Source organism: Epinephelus moara, chromosome 13 (assembly GCF_006386435.1).
Source record: "Epinephelus moara isolate mb chromosome 13, YSFRI_EMoa_1.0, whole genome shotgun sequence".
Taxonomy (NCBI): domain Eukaryota; kingdom Metazoa; phylum Chordata; class Actinopteri; order Perciformes; family Serranidae; genus Epinephelus; species Epinephelus moara.
The window spans coordinates 1,821,453-1,838,953 of NC_065518.1; the positions used below are offsets into that span (position 1 = coordinate 1,821,453).

At 43.6% G+C, this 17,501-nt stretch overlaps 3 protein-coding genes across 3 annotated transcripts in view; 1 reads left to right on the forward strand and 2 right to left on the reverse strand.

The window, feature by feature from the left end:
• Positions 1-10,592, reverse strand: part of trim16 (tripartite motif containing 16) — a 12,489-nt gene extending 1,897 nt beyond the window's left edge. The window contains exons 1-5 of the mRNA XM_050059379.1: positions 9,409-10,592; positions 3,719-3,814; positions 3,088-3,321; positions 1,253-1,424; positions 766-861 (exon numbers count right to left, since the gene is read on the reverse strand). Coding sequence (XP_049915336.1) covers positions 766-861; positions 1,253-1,424; positions 3,088-3,321; positions 3,719-3,814; positions 9,409-10,134 — 1,324 coding nt within the window. The 5' untranslated portion in view covers positions 10,135-10,592. The remainder of the gene's footprint in view (positions 1-765; positions 862-1,252; positions 1,425-3,087; positions 3,322-3,718; positions 3,815-9,408) is intronic.
• The window catches only part of plaub (plasminogen activator, urokinase b), a 396,726-nt gene that overhangs the window by 292,193 nt on the left and 87,032 nt on the right, over positions 1-17,501 (forward strand). The gene's annotated exons all lie outside the window — the stretch shown is intronic.
• The window catches only part of fads6 (fatty acid desaturase 6), a 19,656-nt gene continuing 13,262 nt past the window's right edge, over positions 11,108-17,501 (reverse strand). The window contains exon 6 of the mRNA XM_050059473.1: positions 11,108-16,256. Within this exon, the coding sequence (XP_049915430.1) occupies positions 16,107-16,256 (150 nt within the window). The 3' untranslated portion in view covers positions 11,108-16,106. The remainder of the gene's footprint in view (positions 16,257-17,501) is intronic.

Sequence of the window (17,501 nt, forward strand, 5' to 3'; positions counted from 1 at the left end):
GATAGGTGGAGATATGCCCCCTTTCAGCTTGTTAGTATTGGACCTTTTTCCTGTTGACCTATTACGTCACAGACCAAACAATGGACAAACAAGTTAGCTACGGTTAGCTAGCAGCTAACTGGTACCATGGTGGACAACTTTACAGCTCTGTACATTTGGTCCGTCCAAAAAGTCACGGCTCTGGACCAGTAAACAACAAAACCGGTTGGTCGTTAGCGAGACATCACTCTGTTTCCAGCTGCTTTTTAGGCACCAAACGTAGGTTTTTCTTTGTCGAGCGGTTGTTGTTTTTCCAACGGACATAGTGCCACAAAAAGCAACTGTTTATTTATTGAGACATGCTGCTCTTCCAGCAGGAATTGTGCTCCCAACACCAAACATGTTAGGCCAAAACATGATCTTTATCTGACCATAAAGTGATTTTTGTGCCTAAACCTAACCACAGCCTTGTCGACACACAACACGTCTCAACATATCCACATAATAATGTAGAAATGTAATGTATCTGTGGTTTGTACAAGAGTACAATGCATTTTTTTCTGGTTGAAGATGTCAGTTCTTCCACTGCTGACGTTCTTGATAATGTTACTGCAGTAAAATTAAACTTGGCACATTATTTTCCTCATATTGCAAATATGGCTGATATTTCATTGAGTGAAGGGTTCAGTGGTGTCAGGGAGGAGGGACTACCTCAGTGTTTCTATAAGCTCCTCTACAGCCATGACTGCAGTATCTCATGGTCATATTCAAACATAAAACACTTACACTTGAGGAAGTCTGCGTGTGTCTCTGGATCTGGTATGGACATGTTCTGTTTGGCTGCAACTATTTCATGAACTGTCGTCTTTATTCCCATTTTATCTGCAATGAAAGAGAACACATGTCAGTCTCTGGTTACACAGTCTGGTTTCATTTGCATACAATTTGTCTTCACATCACAGAGAAACAAGTATGTGCTGTTTTTCAGCTTCTGTAGGCGACACACTGAAGAGGTGTGTCAGAGGCACTCGGGTTGTTTGTTAGCATATTTATTATCTTCAGCTGAGCTGAGCGGCTGCGACAGGCTGAGCATTCCTCACATGTGTGAACACGTTCAGACAGCTATCTGTACATGTGTGGTTTAATGTGATTCCACCCAGCAGCAGAGGTGGGACCAAGTCATCGTTATATAGGTCACAAGTCTCAAGTCTTTGCACTTAAGTCCCAAGTCAAGACTGCCAGCAGCTTTGTTTCCTGTGCTAGCTTTTCTTACCATTCTTGCAGATCTCTTTAACTTTCTCTATGTAAGAGGACACAAGCATGGCACACAGCTCCTCTGTGGAGCCGACAATCACGCGGCTGAAGGAATTCAGACGGTCCGTCAGGCCGATGTAGATCCCAGGCAGAGAGATATCAGTGGCTTCTTTCTTCCACTCTGAGTACTCCTGTGAACAAACACAGACATTCAGGAGTGAGATGGATCTTTGCAGCCTGCAGGCATGACTTTGTGCTTTGAGACAAACTATGGCTTCTTATTTCTGAGCCTCTGTGTATTTTTGGGATAATTCTGTCTCCTTTTAGGTCATTGAGTGACTTTTTCATTGTTTTGTGTCTCCTTGTGGTTCTTTTGTGTATCTATGGGCTTATTTTACCCGTTTTGTAGTTATTTTGTGGCTCTTTGAGATAATTTTTTGCCCTTTTTGATAATTTTGAGTGTCTTTTTATACGTTTTGCATCTCTTCGTGATAGTTTTGAGTCTTTTCCTGGTCATTTTGTGTTAATTTGGGATACATTTTGTAAGTGAAGGCTAGGGGGCCCTGAGTCTGTGCCCATTCAGTAATCCACCCATGGCCTGGCACATAGGACCATAAAGTCTCTAGCCTCCGGGTTTACTTTCAGGGTATGTGGCTCACTGAATATGTGCAGTAGTGTTTCTGTCGCTGGCTCCAAGCATCTCATAGACTTTACATTTTGATGGCGTCACAGATTTTTTTGAGCATTGTGTTTCTCGGCTTGATGCAGTTTTACAGATATAAAACCTTCATGGACCAAATATTCATAACAGACAGAGTCATAATTGACTTTGTTTGCAGTTGGAGGTGTCAACAGTTTTAATGACGTCTCTTTTATAGAGGTGGTCTGTGGGGAAAATGCTTTTTGGGCAGCAGGGTTTTGCTGTAGTACTGCAAGTGACCACTAGGAGGAATTGGAAACAAGGCTGAGCGGTGTTCTGGGGCCCTGGTGTAAACGCTGATGCGTCCTGATGTGACCCCGACAAGGACTACGTCATCATTGTAGGACGTGGTGGTTGTTTTGGTGACAGCATGCTAACGCTCCATAACTTCCCCATTTTAACACAAGTTGGACGAAGTGTTGTGTGATTGTCCATCGTTTTGCCTTAAGGAAGGAGACGTGTTGAATTCTGCTGACAGTGATATGACAACTGTACTGAACCAAGTGCTAATGTGACTAGTGAGCATGCTGGTGAGAGTGTGGTGAGTGACATAGGCAGCAACAAAATCTGAACAGTGTGATCACCTGAAGACAAATGATAGACACAGGTGTGAATGCTGATGTGTCTTGGCTTGTGTTTGGATCACTGAAACGCGTGTTAATACCAGGTGTAAACAGGCTCTCTGACTTCACCCTAAGGTAAGGTAAGGTAAGGTGAGGTAAGGTGAGGTAAGGTAAGGTAAGGTAAGGTAAACTTTAAAGTCCTCGAGGGGCAATTTGAGATACAGTCATCATGAGAACAACAAAACAGACAGTACATAACATAACACATACTATCCAGTATCACACACTGTCAGGGGTCAATCATGGACATCAGTGGTCACTGCTGGTTAAGATAAGTGATAGCAGACGGGACAAAGGACGATCTGTAACGCTTAGTGCTACATTTAGGAAGGCAAAACCTCCGCCCTGATGGAAGCATCTGAAACTCAACATGGAGGGGCTGTTGAGAGTCTGAGCTTTAGAGGTGACCCTCTCTTCATACAGATGCTGGAGGTTATTCAAAGTAACACCAGTGATCTTGTTCTTGTTTTTTAGGCTCAGATGACCAAACCAACAGATGATGTTCTCTGACCCAGGTGGTGTTTCTGTTACCTGTAAGAAATCCACATCATTTTTGTTCTTGGAGAGCTTCTCCATCTGCCCCTGCGTCTTCTTCAGCTCTGTGCACCTCTGCTCCAGGTGGACCCGGATGCCCTCGGCCTGCCTCAGCGCCTGCTTCTCCTCGCCCTCCAGGATCTCCGTCACCTCCCGCTTCGCCCTCTCCACCACCGCCTGCAGCTCCTCGAACTGGCTCTCAATCACCGCTCGCACCTCGGTCACAGATTGCTGCGGGAGAGTCAAGTTTTATTTGTACAGCTCAGACCTTTGATTCAGACATGGGAAAACTCCCCTAAAAACTTTTAGTTTCAGATCACACTGTGTGGGCGGAGCATTCTTTACACTGTGAGTCAGTAAGCGATGCATATCAAAAGCTCCAACAGGTAACAGGGCAGGAATGCATCAGATCACATGATAATGTGACATAACTTCCAGCTCAGTGGGGGAACACTGGTTTCCTCCCACACCTCAGGCGGTGCGGCTTAGGTGGCTTCTCACCGCAGGGCTTATAGGATGGTGTCATCTGAGACAAGAATAGCTGCTGCCAGCTGTTATTTCATTAAGTATTGTGACATCCCTGTGACACAGGTGAGCTCAGTTCACATTCGTCACACTGGTGTGTTACCTCAATAGAAACTGTGTTGAGCTGAAGTTTGTTGATGGCGTTCTCTCCCGCCGTCACCGTCTTCACCATCTCCGTCTGCTTCTCCCTCAGCTCCCTCTGTGAACAAACACAGATCAGAACAGAAACCACAACCATGCTGTCATGCTGAAAATATGCCCGATCCTAACAGTGAATGTATTCAGCAGATGTAAACATTTAGGTTGTTTCTGCAGGAAAACGGTGTTTCCTAGTTTCCTCTCCTCTCTGTACGAGGTGGAGGGTGGAGGGTGGAGGGGGGTCACACATCCTACTCTACTCTCTGATATCTGTAGACTTCAGAGCGTGGACTTGTCTGAATTCCTCAGGCAGGTTCAGGCGACTCCGGAGTTGAGGCTGGAGTCAAGGTAAATTCTTTTCCATGAAGTTTAGACCCTGAGGGGAACACTGCATCTCCACTGGTTGGGACTGTGACAGGGCATCACGTCTATGCCTGTTACCAACCTGACATCCCCAAAATTATTATATATACACACCCTACAGCTGAATCGCATTGTCTGAGGAATGTCATATAGGGAGGGGTACAAGACGGGGATGCCGTCTCTCCTCACTCCTCTTTGTAACAACAAAGTGTCAGTGAGTTATGCGAGTTATGCGACGAATGCCCACGATGCAGTTGGAGTTCAAGAACATTTGTCAAAACAGGCAAAAATCAATATCAGTTTATTTGCAGATGATCTTTTGATGTATGTGTCACAAGGTGGAAGTGATAGTTTTATTGTGTTTAATCTTTTCAGTGTGTTTTATCGTGCATGTTTTTATTGTGCTTGGTTTTACTGGCGGAGGGGAGGGCTTCAGACTTCAGCGATAAAGGTGCTGAAAAAAAGAGGTCAGGTGTGTCGGTTCGGGAAGGACAGCCAGAGAGAATACTCGAGAGGACGGCTGGAGAGCCACCATTTTAGATGTGCGCATGCGCAAGTTTTACATTCATGTTTAAGACGTGCACATGTGCAAGTCGAGAGGGCGGGTATCTGTCAATCATTTTTAATGTGGCTAATCAAGGTTCACAATCCCCTGTCAGTCAAAAACTTTACTTCACAGTAGTGGGAGTAGTCAACATTTCAACTAGCTAGCTATGCTAGTGCTAACTAGCGTCTGCGTATCAACTCCCCGATCATAATGGAATACAGTAACTTCAACCACTGCTCATTTTAGAAGGACCACCATGAGAAAATGTGTTCTTTGTTTCAATGATAGCGCAGTGAACTAACAATGAATTATGGTTGTTTATTTCTGGCTGCCAGCATTAGCTAGCACACTAGCTAGGTTAGCTAAAAAGTTGGGAACTGCGCATTGGTCCGACAGCCCATTGTTCCAACCATATTAAACCCATTGTTCCGAAGTCTGTTCCGAAATCATCATGATGCCCTGTGGTTAAGGTCTGGTTAGGTTTTAGGCACAAAAACCACTTGATTAGGGTCAGGAAAAGATCATGGTGTGGGTTAAAATGAAAAAGAAAGTGACAAACACATAAGCTGTGAGCCTGCTCCGCCTCAAGCCTTCCCAGCTGACCCAGAGCCGGTCGCGGCGCACCATACGCCAGCCGCGAGCCGTTCAGCACCGCGGACAGTCGGACTAATGGGATGTCGAACCAATGGGCTGTCGGACCAATGACATGGACCCAAAAAGTTTGGAGTGGTCCTCCTAAAATGAACTGTAGTGAAAGTTGTTATATTATCTATTGATCCATGATTCAGGAGCTGATAAGGAGACAGCGTTAGCTAGCAGGCTAGCGCGCTAGGTAGTAGCAAAGTTTTCTATTTCTGCATTAAACAAAAATTTATGAGTGCAAGGCTAACGTTATTTTTACAGTAACGATCTTAAATATGTATTTAGCAATCCGTCCGTACAACATACAGTCTGGTACTCGCGCATGTGCACGTCTAAAACAGTGGTGGGTCTCCGGCGCTGCAGGTGGATGTTTCTCAGCAGAGTTGAGAGCTCGATCTGCCTGATTACGTGACATGGGTGTAGCGGGTCATAGTGCTGTGGACCAGAGCCCTTGAATGGATTCATATTGAAGACGTGAGTCTATTCTCAAAACCACCTGTTCATAACCATTTTAAAAAAATATATATATGTAAATACTATAAAATGTACAGTAAAAACTCATCAACCTGACTTCACAAAGCCACGTCAGCACTCAGTGAGTATAATCTGTATATAATCAGACCTGTATCTGCCTCCAAAGATCACAAACTTGTCTTTGACATGTTCTTAATGTGTGTTTATTTAACTCATCCACCACTTTAAGCTCTGGATGATTTGTAGTGACACGAGGCCGAAGCAGGAGCAGAGCTCAGTGCTGACAGCGAACATCAGCAGAAATACCTCAGTGCTAAACAGGTACAGCAGATCTGCTGTTTGGCACTGTGACAAGAAATATCTGTTTTATTTTATTAGAGGTGAGAACCTAACAGCTGCTCATCTTTTATATCCAGAGGGAATCTGTCGCAATTAGCTGCTGTGGTTTATGTCTCTTGGATCACATTTTAGTCACAGTGTTAGAGAATAAATACCCAACAATTAAAAACACAGAAGGTCGTTTTGAATCCTCAGACTCGAGATGAAAAAAATATTCAGTCTGCTGCTGTGAAGAGGAGCAAACTGTTATCTTAAGATCACATGTCCACGTTTGGTCATGGACTTTCCACGTCCACATGTGACGTCCAAGGTACCCTGGGTGTGTTGGTTGTTGACGTTCTGGGACGCCGTGTCAACTTCAGCCTGTTACATGCATTGTCTGTTTTCAAAATACACTTCTGTTTTCACAGGAAATGTACAGTTTGCATACAGTCTCTTTCAAAATAAAAGCACTACGTCGGCACAACACTGTGAATTGACATTTTTCCCCCTTCAACTACAAACGCTCGTGGTTACGTTTAGCTAACGGACACGTGGTTGGTATTAGGAAAAGAGGGCAGGGTTTGGCTTTATGATCTTACAGGAAGCGTATTTTGCCAACGTGAAAGCTTTTTTCGTCTGTGTCTGACACCAGGAGTCACTGCCCAAGCACCGGATTTCGGCGACTTTGGAGTGAGTCCGGGTGTATGACTTTGTCACCTGGAGGTGGAGGGGATGGTGGATGGTGTGACACCTTGGCACCACGCCTGGGCTGCAGATCGCTCTTTCAGGTCCCGTTTATATGACAACGATTTCAACTGAAAACAGTAAAGTTTGGTTGCGTTTTGGCCGATCATTTACACGACAGCAGCGTTTTGGGTGCCTGAAAACGCAACGTTTTGAAAACGGGTTCCGGAGTGCAATTATTTGGAAAAGGCAGCGTCTCTGTTGTCATGTAAACTTGCAATATGCAGTTCCTCTGAAAAGGGAGACTTTTCTCACATGCACATTACGGTTCCAGTCACTAGGCATGCACGAGAAAGTCGACCATCACAACAACAATGGCGGACTCCTGAGCTCTGCTTGTGCTGCTCACCCTGTTGAATTTATCAATGCTTCCCCATCATAGTGTAGATTTACTGTAGCAACTCCACCTCATCGTCCGTCTAGACAAACGTTCATGCGGCTGCCATTTTGTTTGTTTATACAGAAGGAAACGTAAGCGTCACACCGCCAACTACTGGCCTGGCATGTACACTGCAGCGTTTTTGGTCATTTTTGCAGATCTGTGTGCACGGCGATTGTTATTAAAACGTTCTTGTCTAAACGTGGAACATTTTCAAAACGAAAATGAGAAACGATTCTGTTTTCAGTGGATCCTTTTTGTGTAAACATGGCCTGAGACCAACAAACAACAAAAGCAGTTGTTTTTTAGTGAGACATTGCTGCGTCTTCCAGCAGCTTTTAAGCCCCTGAATGTGGGTGACTTTAACACCAACCCATCGCTATTTTTACAGCAGCAATGGCAACATGATAAGCAGTTGTTTTTAACAGACAGTGGTGTGTTTCCAGCAGGATTGTGGCCCAAAAGTGGGTTTCTAAGCAAATACATGATCTTTTCCAAACTATTTCTACCTAAACATAACCACAAATTAGCGTAGTCATGTCCGCTAAATAATAATGTACGAATATATCTGTGATTTGCAGAAATGGTCAATGCCAACATTTTTTCATGAAACTGGTTTGACTGGAAGCAGATTTATGCCCCTGCAACCACAGCAGCAGTGCACAGTAGAAACAGCTGTCTAATGAGCTCTATGAAAAGAGGTTTTTTAGTGTGTAAATGTGGAAGGTGAACTCTGAACAGGAAGTCATCCCACTCTATTGTCTTCATGTCTAATGTCTGCTCTGTGGAAATGAACCTCTTTGAACGGGAAGAGCTGAAAATGTGAGATGATTTCCTCTTCAGCAGAATCTATTTACATGTAAACTTCAGTATTTCCCTTCTTGTTTTCTATTCAAACACAATCACAGATTTCCTCACGCAGGTCACCAACAGCAGCGGCCGTGAACTCAAAGTGCCGTTTGTGGTATTTTCACCTACATTCCCAAACACCTTCCCGACACTACAGGCCTCCCGACTCTGTTTGCTTTACGGCTCTAATGAAGCACTTTGAGGTTTTGCAACAAAACACTCTGCAAATAACAGGTGGAGGCTAAAAGCTGCAGGAATCTGAGGTGGACTGTTGAACCTGAGGGTCAGGAACTGTCAGAAAGAGAGACGAATGACTCTTTAGCTGAAGCTCGAGCTTTTTCTGTGCGTCAGAGGGGAGAAATAGATCCGAGCGTTGAGTTTCCAGAGCGCTGGAAAGCCAAAATATCTTGTTAATCACACAGAGCGAGCCCGTGATTTGATGACCTTTACAGAGGATATAAATCAGAATTACTCTCCTAATTGGGATTAAAGTGATCAGAGCTGCAATGTTGGACATGTGAGAACAACTGTGATGCATTTTGAAGATCCCCTCTCCTCTGGTGCTGAAGGTTACATCCATCAGAGCCTCTCAGTTTGACATATATCTCTCTCCAATGTGAGAGCAGCAGCGTGGGGACGATTTAACGATGATTTCAGAGCAACTGAGATCAACTGCAATTGTTTTGATGTTGGAAAACTTTATTTATTACTCGAAGGCAGTTATTTAAGTCCTCATGACCGCTCACACTGTAATGGACTGAGCCTTCTTTGCCACAGATTGAAAAATCGATAGCAACAGAAAACACACAAGAGATGTCAGATAACAAAACCACTCTGGAGGCCGGGTGTAATCTGAGACTGGTGTGCGCAAAGACTGCTGCAGCTAAGTATGATTCATAATAATTACTGTCTGATTAATAATTCAGTTTATAAAATGACAAACTCTGTCTGTAAATTACTATTTTGTCCAATTAAGAGTCCAAAAAAATCCAAAGATATTTATTTATTTTTTATTTATTCACTTGATAAATGATTTCAGATTGTAGTTTCTGACCTGAGGGTCAGGATCCAAGATTATTAAAGGTACGGGAATTTTTTTTTTTTTCCCCGGACTTCTCAGCTTTTGTTTCCTGTGAAATAGTGGCTACTCTGACCTCTGCGGGTTTCTAAAAATCCTTCAAAGAGGATAAATCTGTGAAGAAAAAATGACTCTTTGGTTTGTGTCCACGCTGAGAAACAACCTGTGATGAGGGTCTGTTTTAATAATTTAAAATATTTAGATTTATAAACCAGAACTTCTGAAAGGGAAATGAGAGAAAATTTAAGAAAAACTTGCCTCTATCTGACTGCGAGCCTCCGTCACAGGCATGGTGTTGTGGCCCTTGTGCTCCTCCGTCACACAGTCCTGACAGACGCAGCAGGCGTCAGCGCAGCAGTAAAGCTCCAAGGGCCAGTTGTGGCTCTCGCAGGTCCGTCTCTCGATGTCCCTGAGCGGCTCCACCAGCCGGTGGTTGTTGAACTTGGGGTTCTCCAGGTGAGGCCGGAGGTGAGCCTCGCAGTACGACACCAGGCAGGTGAGGCAGGACTTGAGGGCCCTGCAGGGGCTCTCAATGCAGGAGTCGCACACCACATCGTCGGGGCCCAGAGGTTCCTCCTTCACCTCCTCTTCTTTTACCTCCTCTTCTTTTGCTCCGTTTTTCACATCTCCATCTGTCTGCTCCTTCTCCTCCTTCTGCTCCTCCACCTCAGGCTTCTTGGGGTCCTCAGACTCCTTCAGGTCCTCTTGGATTTTGGTCTCCTCTGCAGCCTTAGGGTCCGGACTCTGCTCCTCTTTACTCTTGATCACAGCTTCAGCCTCTGTCCCGTTCTGTTTGGGAGCATCTGCAGGCTCAGGCTTGTCCGGGCTCTGGAGACACTGAGGACATCCTTTACTTTTGTCCCCGAGACAGGAGCCACACACAGAGTGACCGCAGGCTGCCGGCTTGTCTCCACTGAGCGCACCTGAGCAGATGCCACACAGCTGCTGCTGCTGGTTGGAGGTGGGAGCCTCTGTATCTGCCATGTCTTCAGCCTGTCTCTGTCAGCCCGGCCTCACTTCCACTCCTCTTATGCTCTCTGAGAATAACTGGCTCAGCCACTTTTGTCAGCCGGTAGTTCCTGGATCACACTGAGGAGCCTGGGAGGCCACACCTAGAGGATGTGAACAGTCATGGCTCGTAGTTTCAGTCTAAAAGCTCTCCGCCCCCTCAGCCCTCAGCAGTGATACACCCCCACGCACAATCACTGCCCTCCCCTTCCCTGGAGGAGGCAGAAGCCGCAGGGTGGAGCCCGCACTGTAAACCAGGAACACAGAGGTGTAGAGTTGCATTCCCCAACATGCACTGTGTTTGGACTGAAACTGATTGTTGATTGTTTTAATCTCACCTCACACACAGACTCAATGTTCCTCTGATGTCTCTGTCTCAGCCTGATTGAACTGTCCCGATGAAACTGAGGAAATCATGTCTGCAGCCGTTTGTCTGTCTGTTCGCCTGCTTCCTCTCTTACATCATGTGAGCATTGAAACTGCTCCAAAGTTCAAGTGGAAAATCCAGTGAAAATGTAAATACAGAGTGAATGAAGTAAATGAGAGCAGATGCTGCCACCAAGTGACCACAGCCTGACGTCAACAGAGAAACTAAAGAGGAACGCATGTGTGAAAAAGTGAAGATGAAGTGACTCATGTCTTCCTCCTCATTTAGGGCAGCTGTCATGTGGTCATGTGATTAATCACATGTGTGTTCAGCCAATCAGAGACATGGGTTTGACCTCTGGCTGCCCCATTTTTTTGTTTTAAAAAAATCTTTACATCATTACATGTTTTATTTGTGACTTTATTCTGCAAAGGCCAAAAGGATTTAAAGGAACACTTCACCCACAAAGTTCCCATTTACTGTGTGTGACGTTGTCATGGAGACAACTTTGTTTTTCTCACTTCACGGTGAACAAAAGGTCCAAAAACACACAGAAATATACGTTTCTTCCCTGTTCCAAAACCAAAATCAAACCCTGAAAAGTGTAGGGTTAGCTAACGTTAGCTAGCTACTGAAGATATAGCCTACTGAATGTATACACATGCTGCTTTTGCTTTGTAATGATTCTAACAGTGAAACAAAGAGCGACCCTGCTGTACAGGAACCAGTGAAGGGAAGCAGGGAGACTTTGCTCACATTCAACCAGCTGTGTGTCATCACAGTGTGTGCAGATGAAGGTTGTTGGTTCACTTTAACACTGTGATCTGTCGCCTATAAACACAAACACATGCCATTTCACTGACACCGTACTTGACTCAGTGTTTAAAGTGTGTTCTGCTGCCACCCAGTGGACAAAAAAATCTATTAACACTGCTTGAAGTATTTTTACACCACAAACAAAATTTAATGAAAAGCTTTATTGTTATGTGTCGGTAAATCCACAGTTTTAAATATAGCTCTCGATATGTTTTGATTAAACCATGGAGAGTTTCATTTACGTGAATAAATGTTCAATTATTTAATGAGGAATGTCACTAAAAGAAGAATCTCATACAGGCAGCTCAGACGTTTGTGTCAATAAAGGCAAAAAAACATTTCTGAAATTATGAAATTTATTAACAGAAAAACGAACACGCTGAGACGCCTCTTTGTGCTGATGTGCTGCAGCTACAGTGAAGTCAAGGAGCTGAACATTTACAGCAGCAGCATTAAACACAGAGGGTTAACTAACACAGGAAGTTAACTTGAGAGGTTTTGTTTGTTCAGTATTTAAAACACACACATTTTATTCCATTAAAACTTAAGAGACTGTTTTGTTACAGTAACACGACTGAGGAACACTCCTCTTTACATCTGATTAAAGGCAGCAGAGTTGATGAGAAGATCATCGGGCCTCATGCAGAAACTTTCTCTTAAATTTCTCTTAATTTTCAAAACCATCCCAGTCTGCTCATCTGCAGCTGTGCTGAGTGATGAATCCCACTTGATCATAAGTAACCTATTAGCACCAGAAATGGCCCCTAAACACTGTGAAACAGCAGGTGTTGTGCTGTGTGCAAATACTCTTACACACCATGTCCTAACTGGATGACATGTGAGTGAGCATCAGAAACTAAATCAGTTTGATTGCATTGTTTTCTATTGCATCGTCCTAACTACCTGGGAAACGGCACGCCATCTTGAGCTAAACTTTTGTCTGACATATATCAAAGTAAAGAATAAAGTTCAGCGAGGACACAGTGTCACACGTGTTTCTATTATTATTCCCACAACATCATTAAGCACAGTCTCTTTACACTTCTGCCATCAGGCAGACGCTACAGGAGCGTGAAATCCAGGACAAGACTGACACACAGCTTCTACCCACAGGCCATCAGACTGCTGAATAACAGCAACAGCAGAATAACAATGTCAACTTGTTATGACAAAGACAACTTCTGGTAATGTCACTTTAATTAATGTCAACTTGTCATAATCATGACAACCCAAACTATGACAACTTGACATTAACCAGGATGACATTACCAGAAGTTGTCTTTGTCATAACAAGTTGACATTAACAAGAAATGCACCTCTTTTTGTGTTTATGACAAGGTGACATAATGATTACTATTGTTATGACAAAGACATCTTCTGGTTAATGTCAAGTTGTCATAATAAGGACATCCCAAACAAATTTAATGTCAACTTGTCATGACAAAGACAACATCTGGTAATGTCACTTTAATCAATGTCAAGTTGTCATAATCAAGACAACCCAAACAATGTCAACTTGTCATTACAAAAAGCTAATGACACTTAATGACAGCAGTCAGAAACGTTTATGACATGTACATCATGTTCATGACAGGTTCATGACAGTGTCATGTCATAGTTATGACAGTGTCATGTCACTCTTATGTAGATACCTTCAAGTAAAGTGTTACCGGACACGGTGTCACACGTGCCCAAGACTTGGAGACACGTCACCAGAATAGACTCTAGTCTGTCCGTACCGTACTGCTCGGTGGAAACGGGGCTCAAGAAGAAGAAGAACGGGTCGTCGGTAGCGTAGTGGATAGTGCCGGCGCCCCATGTACAGAGGCATTGCCTCGCCGCAGCGGCCACGGGTTCGAATCTGGCTCGCGGCCCTTTGCTGCATGGCAGTCCCCACTCTCTCTCTGTCTCCCCATTTCACTCTATCCTGTCATTAAAGGCAAAAAGCCCAAAAAATAATCTTAATGAAAAAAAAAAAGTGAAACTGACGCACCGTTAAATAAACTTAAATTAAATGTGATTTTACAGGAAAATCAAAAACCCAACAACAGCACAAAAATGTGTGATGCTGTAAATACAGCGCTGCAGAGAGATGACGTTTTTCTGTCGGCTGACATGGAAGTTAGCGTCGCCCTGGTTCCCTCGTCAAAAACCCTATGAGATTTTTCCATTGGATTATTCCGGAACATGAGCTCTGTGGTTAACAAACGTTTGTGTTTTGTTCAGAAACAGAAATAATAAGCTAACGTTAGGCCATAAGAACGATACTATGGTCGCAGGATTTAACGTCGCCACCACAGCAAGACTCTTAATCTGTGTTAAACATGACGACATTCTGTGATCTCATTTATCTCACCTTTTTTAAGACATGTAAAAATCTTCAACGTTCAGCAGTGGGATATTCACTATGTGGCAGAACAGAACATGAACGCATCTTCAGCTTGTGTTAACCACAGACTTTATTTGATACTGACTCTGAGACGAGGGAACCACGAGTGCTAAAACTCCTCTCCAGGCAGTGTTCAGATCCTTTACTTAAATAAAAGCACACTGTAAAAATACTCTGTTACTGGTAAAAGTCCTGCATTGAAACTGTTGCTTAAGTAAAAGTATGTAAGTACAATCATGAAAACATATAAGTATTAAACGTTAAAAAAAAAACTCAGTTCAATTCAATCAATTCAATAAATCAAATTAAATTTGAATTATTTTGATTTATTAAATTGATTTACTTTTTTTAAAGAAAAAGCAGCACATTCTCATTTTAAAAAGCTCAAACAGTTCAATGTTTTTGCATGAAAAATGAACTGAAACTGAAACTATTATTAGATTCTTCTAATTTGTAAAGTAAATGAAGTTATCAAGTGAATGTAGTGGAGTAAAAACTACAGTATCTGGTGGACAGTGGTTTCTGTGTGTGTGTGTGTGTGTGTGTGTGTGTGTGTGTGTGTGTGTGTGTTCGGAGCCTGCAGGTGATTGGCTGAAGGCCAAAACACACCGGCGGCGGCTCGACGCGTGTCAACTTGCTGCGCCGTGTCACTTTACGCTATTGTCCTATTTTTCCAGCGTTGCCGCCCTTGAAAAAGCGCTATTTTGTACTTCCCAGCTTCCCGGACTGGAGTGTGCAATAGAAATCTGGTTGACGCCCCGCAGTGCGACGCTTCCTGTGTGTGTTGGGGGCGGCACTTGACTCGCGTCAATGACCCCGCCTGTGTGTTTTGGCCTTGAGCTTAACCTAAAAACTAGAAGCACAGAGAAACAAATGTGAAAAACAACCTGCTCATAAATGAACTTCCTTTACAGGTGAAATATTACTGCTACATAATGATGACAAGAAACATGTAAAATGATTCTTACTGTGCAAGACAAGTGTTTTATAGTTTATAAGATGCTGTAACTTTAGTTCCTGTGTTGTGTTTCTGTTGCTGTGTTGAGTATACTACTGTTGTGCTGTAACTTTAACATGAATGAATCAGGACTGGGCGATATGACGACTACGTGTGATATATCGATATATTTTCAAGCAAGATATAAATTTAGACATGGCTTACTTCAATACAGGGTCAAGCTGCGTTACATAATGTCATTCCAATGTTCATCTCTCCTCTCTCACACACTCTGCACAGTTTCTCCATCAACACTGCTCCTCTGTTTAATCCGTCTGTTCATTAGTCTACAGTGTGACGTCGGTCTGTACGCTGCATGTGCTGCGCTACATCAGTCTGTGAGATGAAGTAAATGACCGCTGCAGCACACGTGCAGTACAGCGCTGCGCTGCATGTATGGGAGACAGAGCTGCCTGATTGTGTCAGGTGAGTGTTTGCTAGTTTGTGTGTGAGGTGGATCATAGCGTGTCGCCGTTCATCTTGGTCGTTATAGTCTGATCTGTGACACTGAGACAGATGTTTCACACACAAGACGTATATACGGAGGACAAAGTGTGTCTGTCTCCCTCGGCCTCTCTGTTGATGCTCTGTGCAGAAATAAGATTAAAATATTTAAATCATTTTCAGCGCTAGATTCATTTGAAAGGCCGACAGATGGAAAACAACTGTTTAACTCCGCCCACGAAGATTTTTAATCGTTTCAAACCTACCTGACACTTTTACAGTCATGTTATAGTTCAGTGTCGTGTGCTGCAAACCTTTAAACCTCTGCAGCTGCAGTGCTGTGTGCACAAAGGTAACGTGCAGCCCTGCTGTTTATTTTCAAACAGGGAGAAAATCCCTGTCTTTGCTTTTTATTCTGATCACAGTCTGTTTTTATAAAAGTGCTCCTGACGTCTTAAATGTGTCTTTGACCTGCAGCTGAACATGAAGAAAACACTGAGATATATATCGTGTATCGTCGTTCAGCCTGAAAATACAGAGATATGAATTTCAGTCCATATCGCCCAGCCCTAGAATGGATCATTATTTTTTTACTGCTGCAGTGAATGAAGTCCCCAGTGGGAATCATGTCTCATAAACCAGACCTCAGGTCAGTGGAGAAACAGCAGCACACATTAAATCAGGTGAGCTCTTATCTTTGTGCTAATTACCTCTAACAGTGCAGAATATTCACTCAGCTCTTACAATATTTCCTAAAAATCAATCACAAGGAATAATTTAATCAAACTACATGGATCATACTGTGTTACTGATTAAACTCTGTGTGTCAGAGGCAGGTCAAACCTGGACTGTGGAGGTTTCTAACGTGTCACTTTAAAAACTGAAGCTTGTGCTTTGGAGCAGCAGTCATTAGTCTCAACAGTTTGTCTCCTTCATCACTGCACACCCACCAGCTCTGTGATGGGCGGGGCGAACACCATCAGCTCCTGGTATTTGTGGAAGAAAAAGTGCAGACGAGAGAGGTAGCTGTCCTCCTGGTACGGGAGCTTCTTCTCCGTCAGGTATTTGGACACGACAGGCTTCACCTGGAGGGACAGACACACGGTTAGAAGTCAAATGAGGTTTCTAACAAACTAGGAAACCACTGAACAGCATCTACAGGACACACACATCCACAGCTACAGTTATACAAACACACACAGACACACAACATGATGTGACTGCAGGTTAAAGACATAAAAAGGACCACATCAAGCTGCTCACCTAAATTAAATCTTAAATAATCAGGTGCTTCACAAAGTCAGTGAAGGGTCCTCAATCGGCTGCATTTCAAAGATGCTACATCATCCTTAAAATTCTACCGACTGTGTGTCACGCCCTCTCTTCCCCTCTCCTGTCACTCTGAAACTGTGCGACCAAATAAAGGCACAAAAAACCTTTAAAAATGATTTAAAATAAAAACCCCAGGATGCCTGATTTCATCCTCAGCGCTCTTAAAGCACCCACAATCCTTTGCACATGATACATGTCTCCCGTCCCCTGATTTGGAAACAAGGAAAATATGCTGTGAACGTTCAGTAATTTCACCTCAGCAGCCAAAACAAATCTGCTTCTGAACAGATCTGAGATGAAAAAATGGGCAAACTAGTTAATCCGTCTTTCATATTAGATCTATAAGACCTAATTTAAAAGTTTGTTCTGACTTTCGGGGGGTGAGGACGCTGTTTTAAGATATTAACTCCAGAGATTTAGTGTCTCTCTCTCTCATAAAGTCTGAGGACTCACAGGAGACATAAAAGAAAGATGGTCAAACTTGAAGCAGCAGAGGCCGACACACATCCTGACTCTTTCCAATTCAATCTCCAAAAACACTGAGTCCTGTATTTTCCATAAAGCAACCCTGTAGAATTTTTTATTAGTCTCTCAATGTCTGGTTCATGTTTCGCTCTTTCACACTTCACTTAAGCCCCTTTTACACTGCCAGATTTTCGGTGAATGTTGGGCCGTTTTGCCGGCAAGCTGCGAGCGTTTAGACACACAGAGCCGGATTCACGAGTTGATCCGAGGTGCCCAATTTTCCGCCTCGTAGGGTAGACATATTGGAGGAACCCTTTTAGTTTAAACAGACTGAGGCGGCCTTCCCGCCACGAGAGGGGCTGTTGATGACTTGTGGGAGGAGCTGTTGATGACTTGTGGGAGGAGCTGTTGATGACGCCGCACGTGCCAGCCACTGGCGGTGGATAAACAGGAAACAGCTGATAGCAGGAATTAGCGAGCAGCTAGTAGCAAGAGGGAAACACAAACCTGACAGACACTGTAAAGATGAGCAA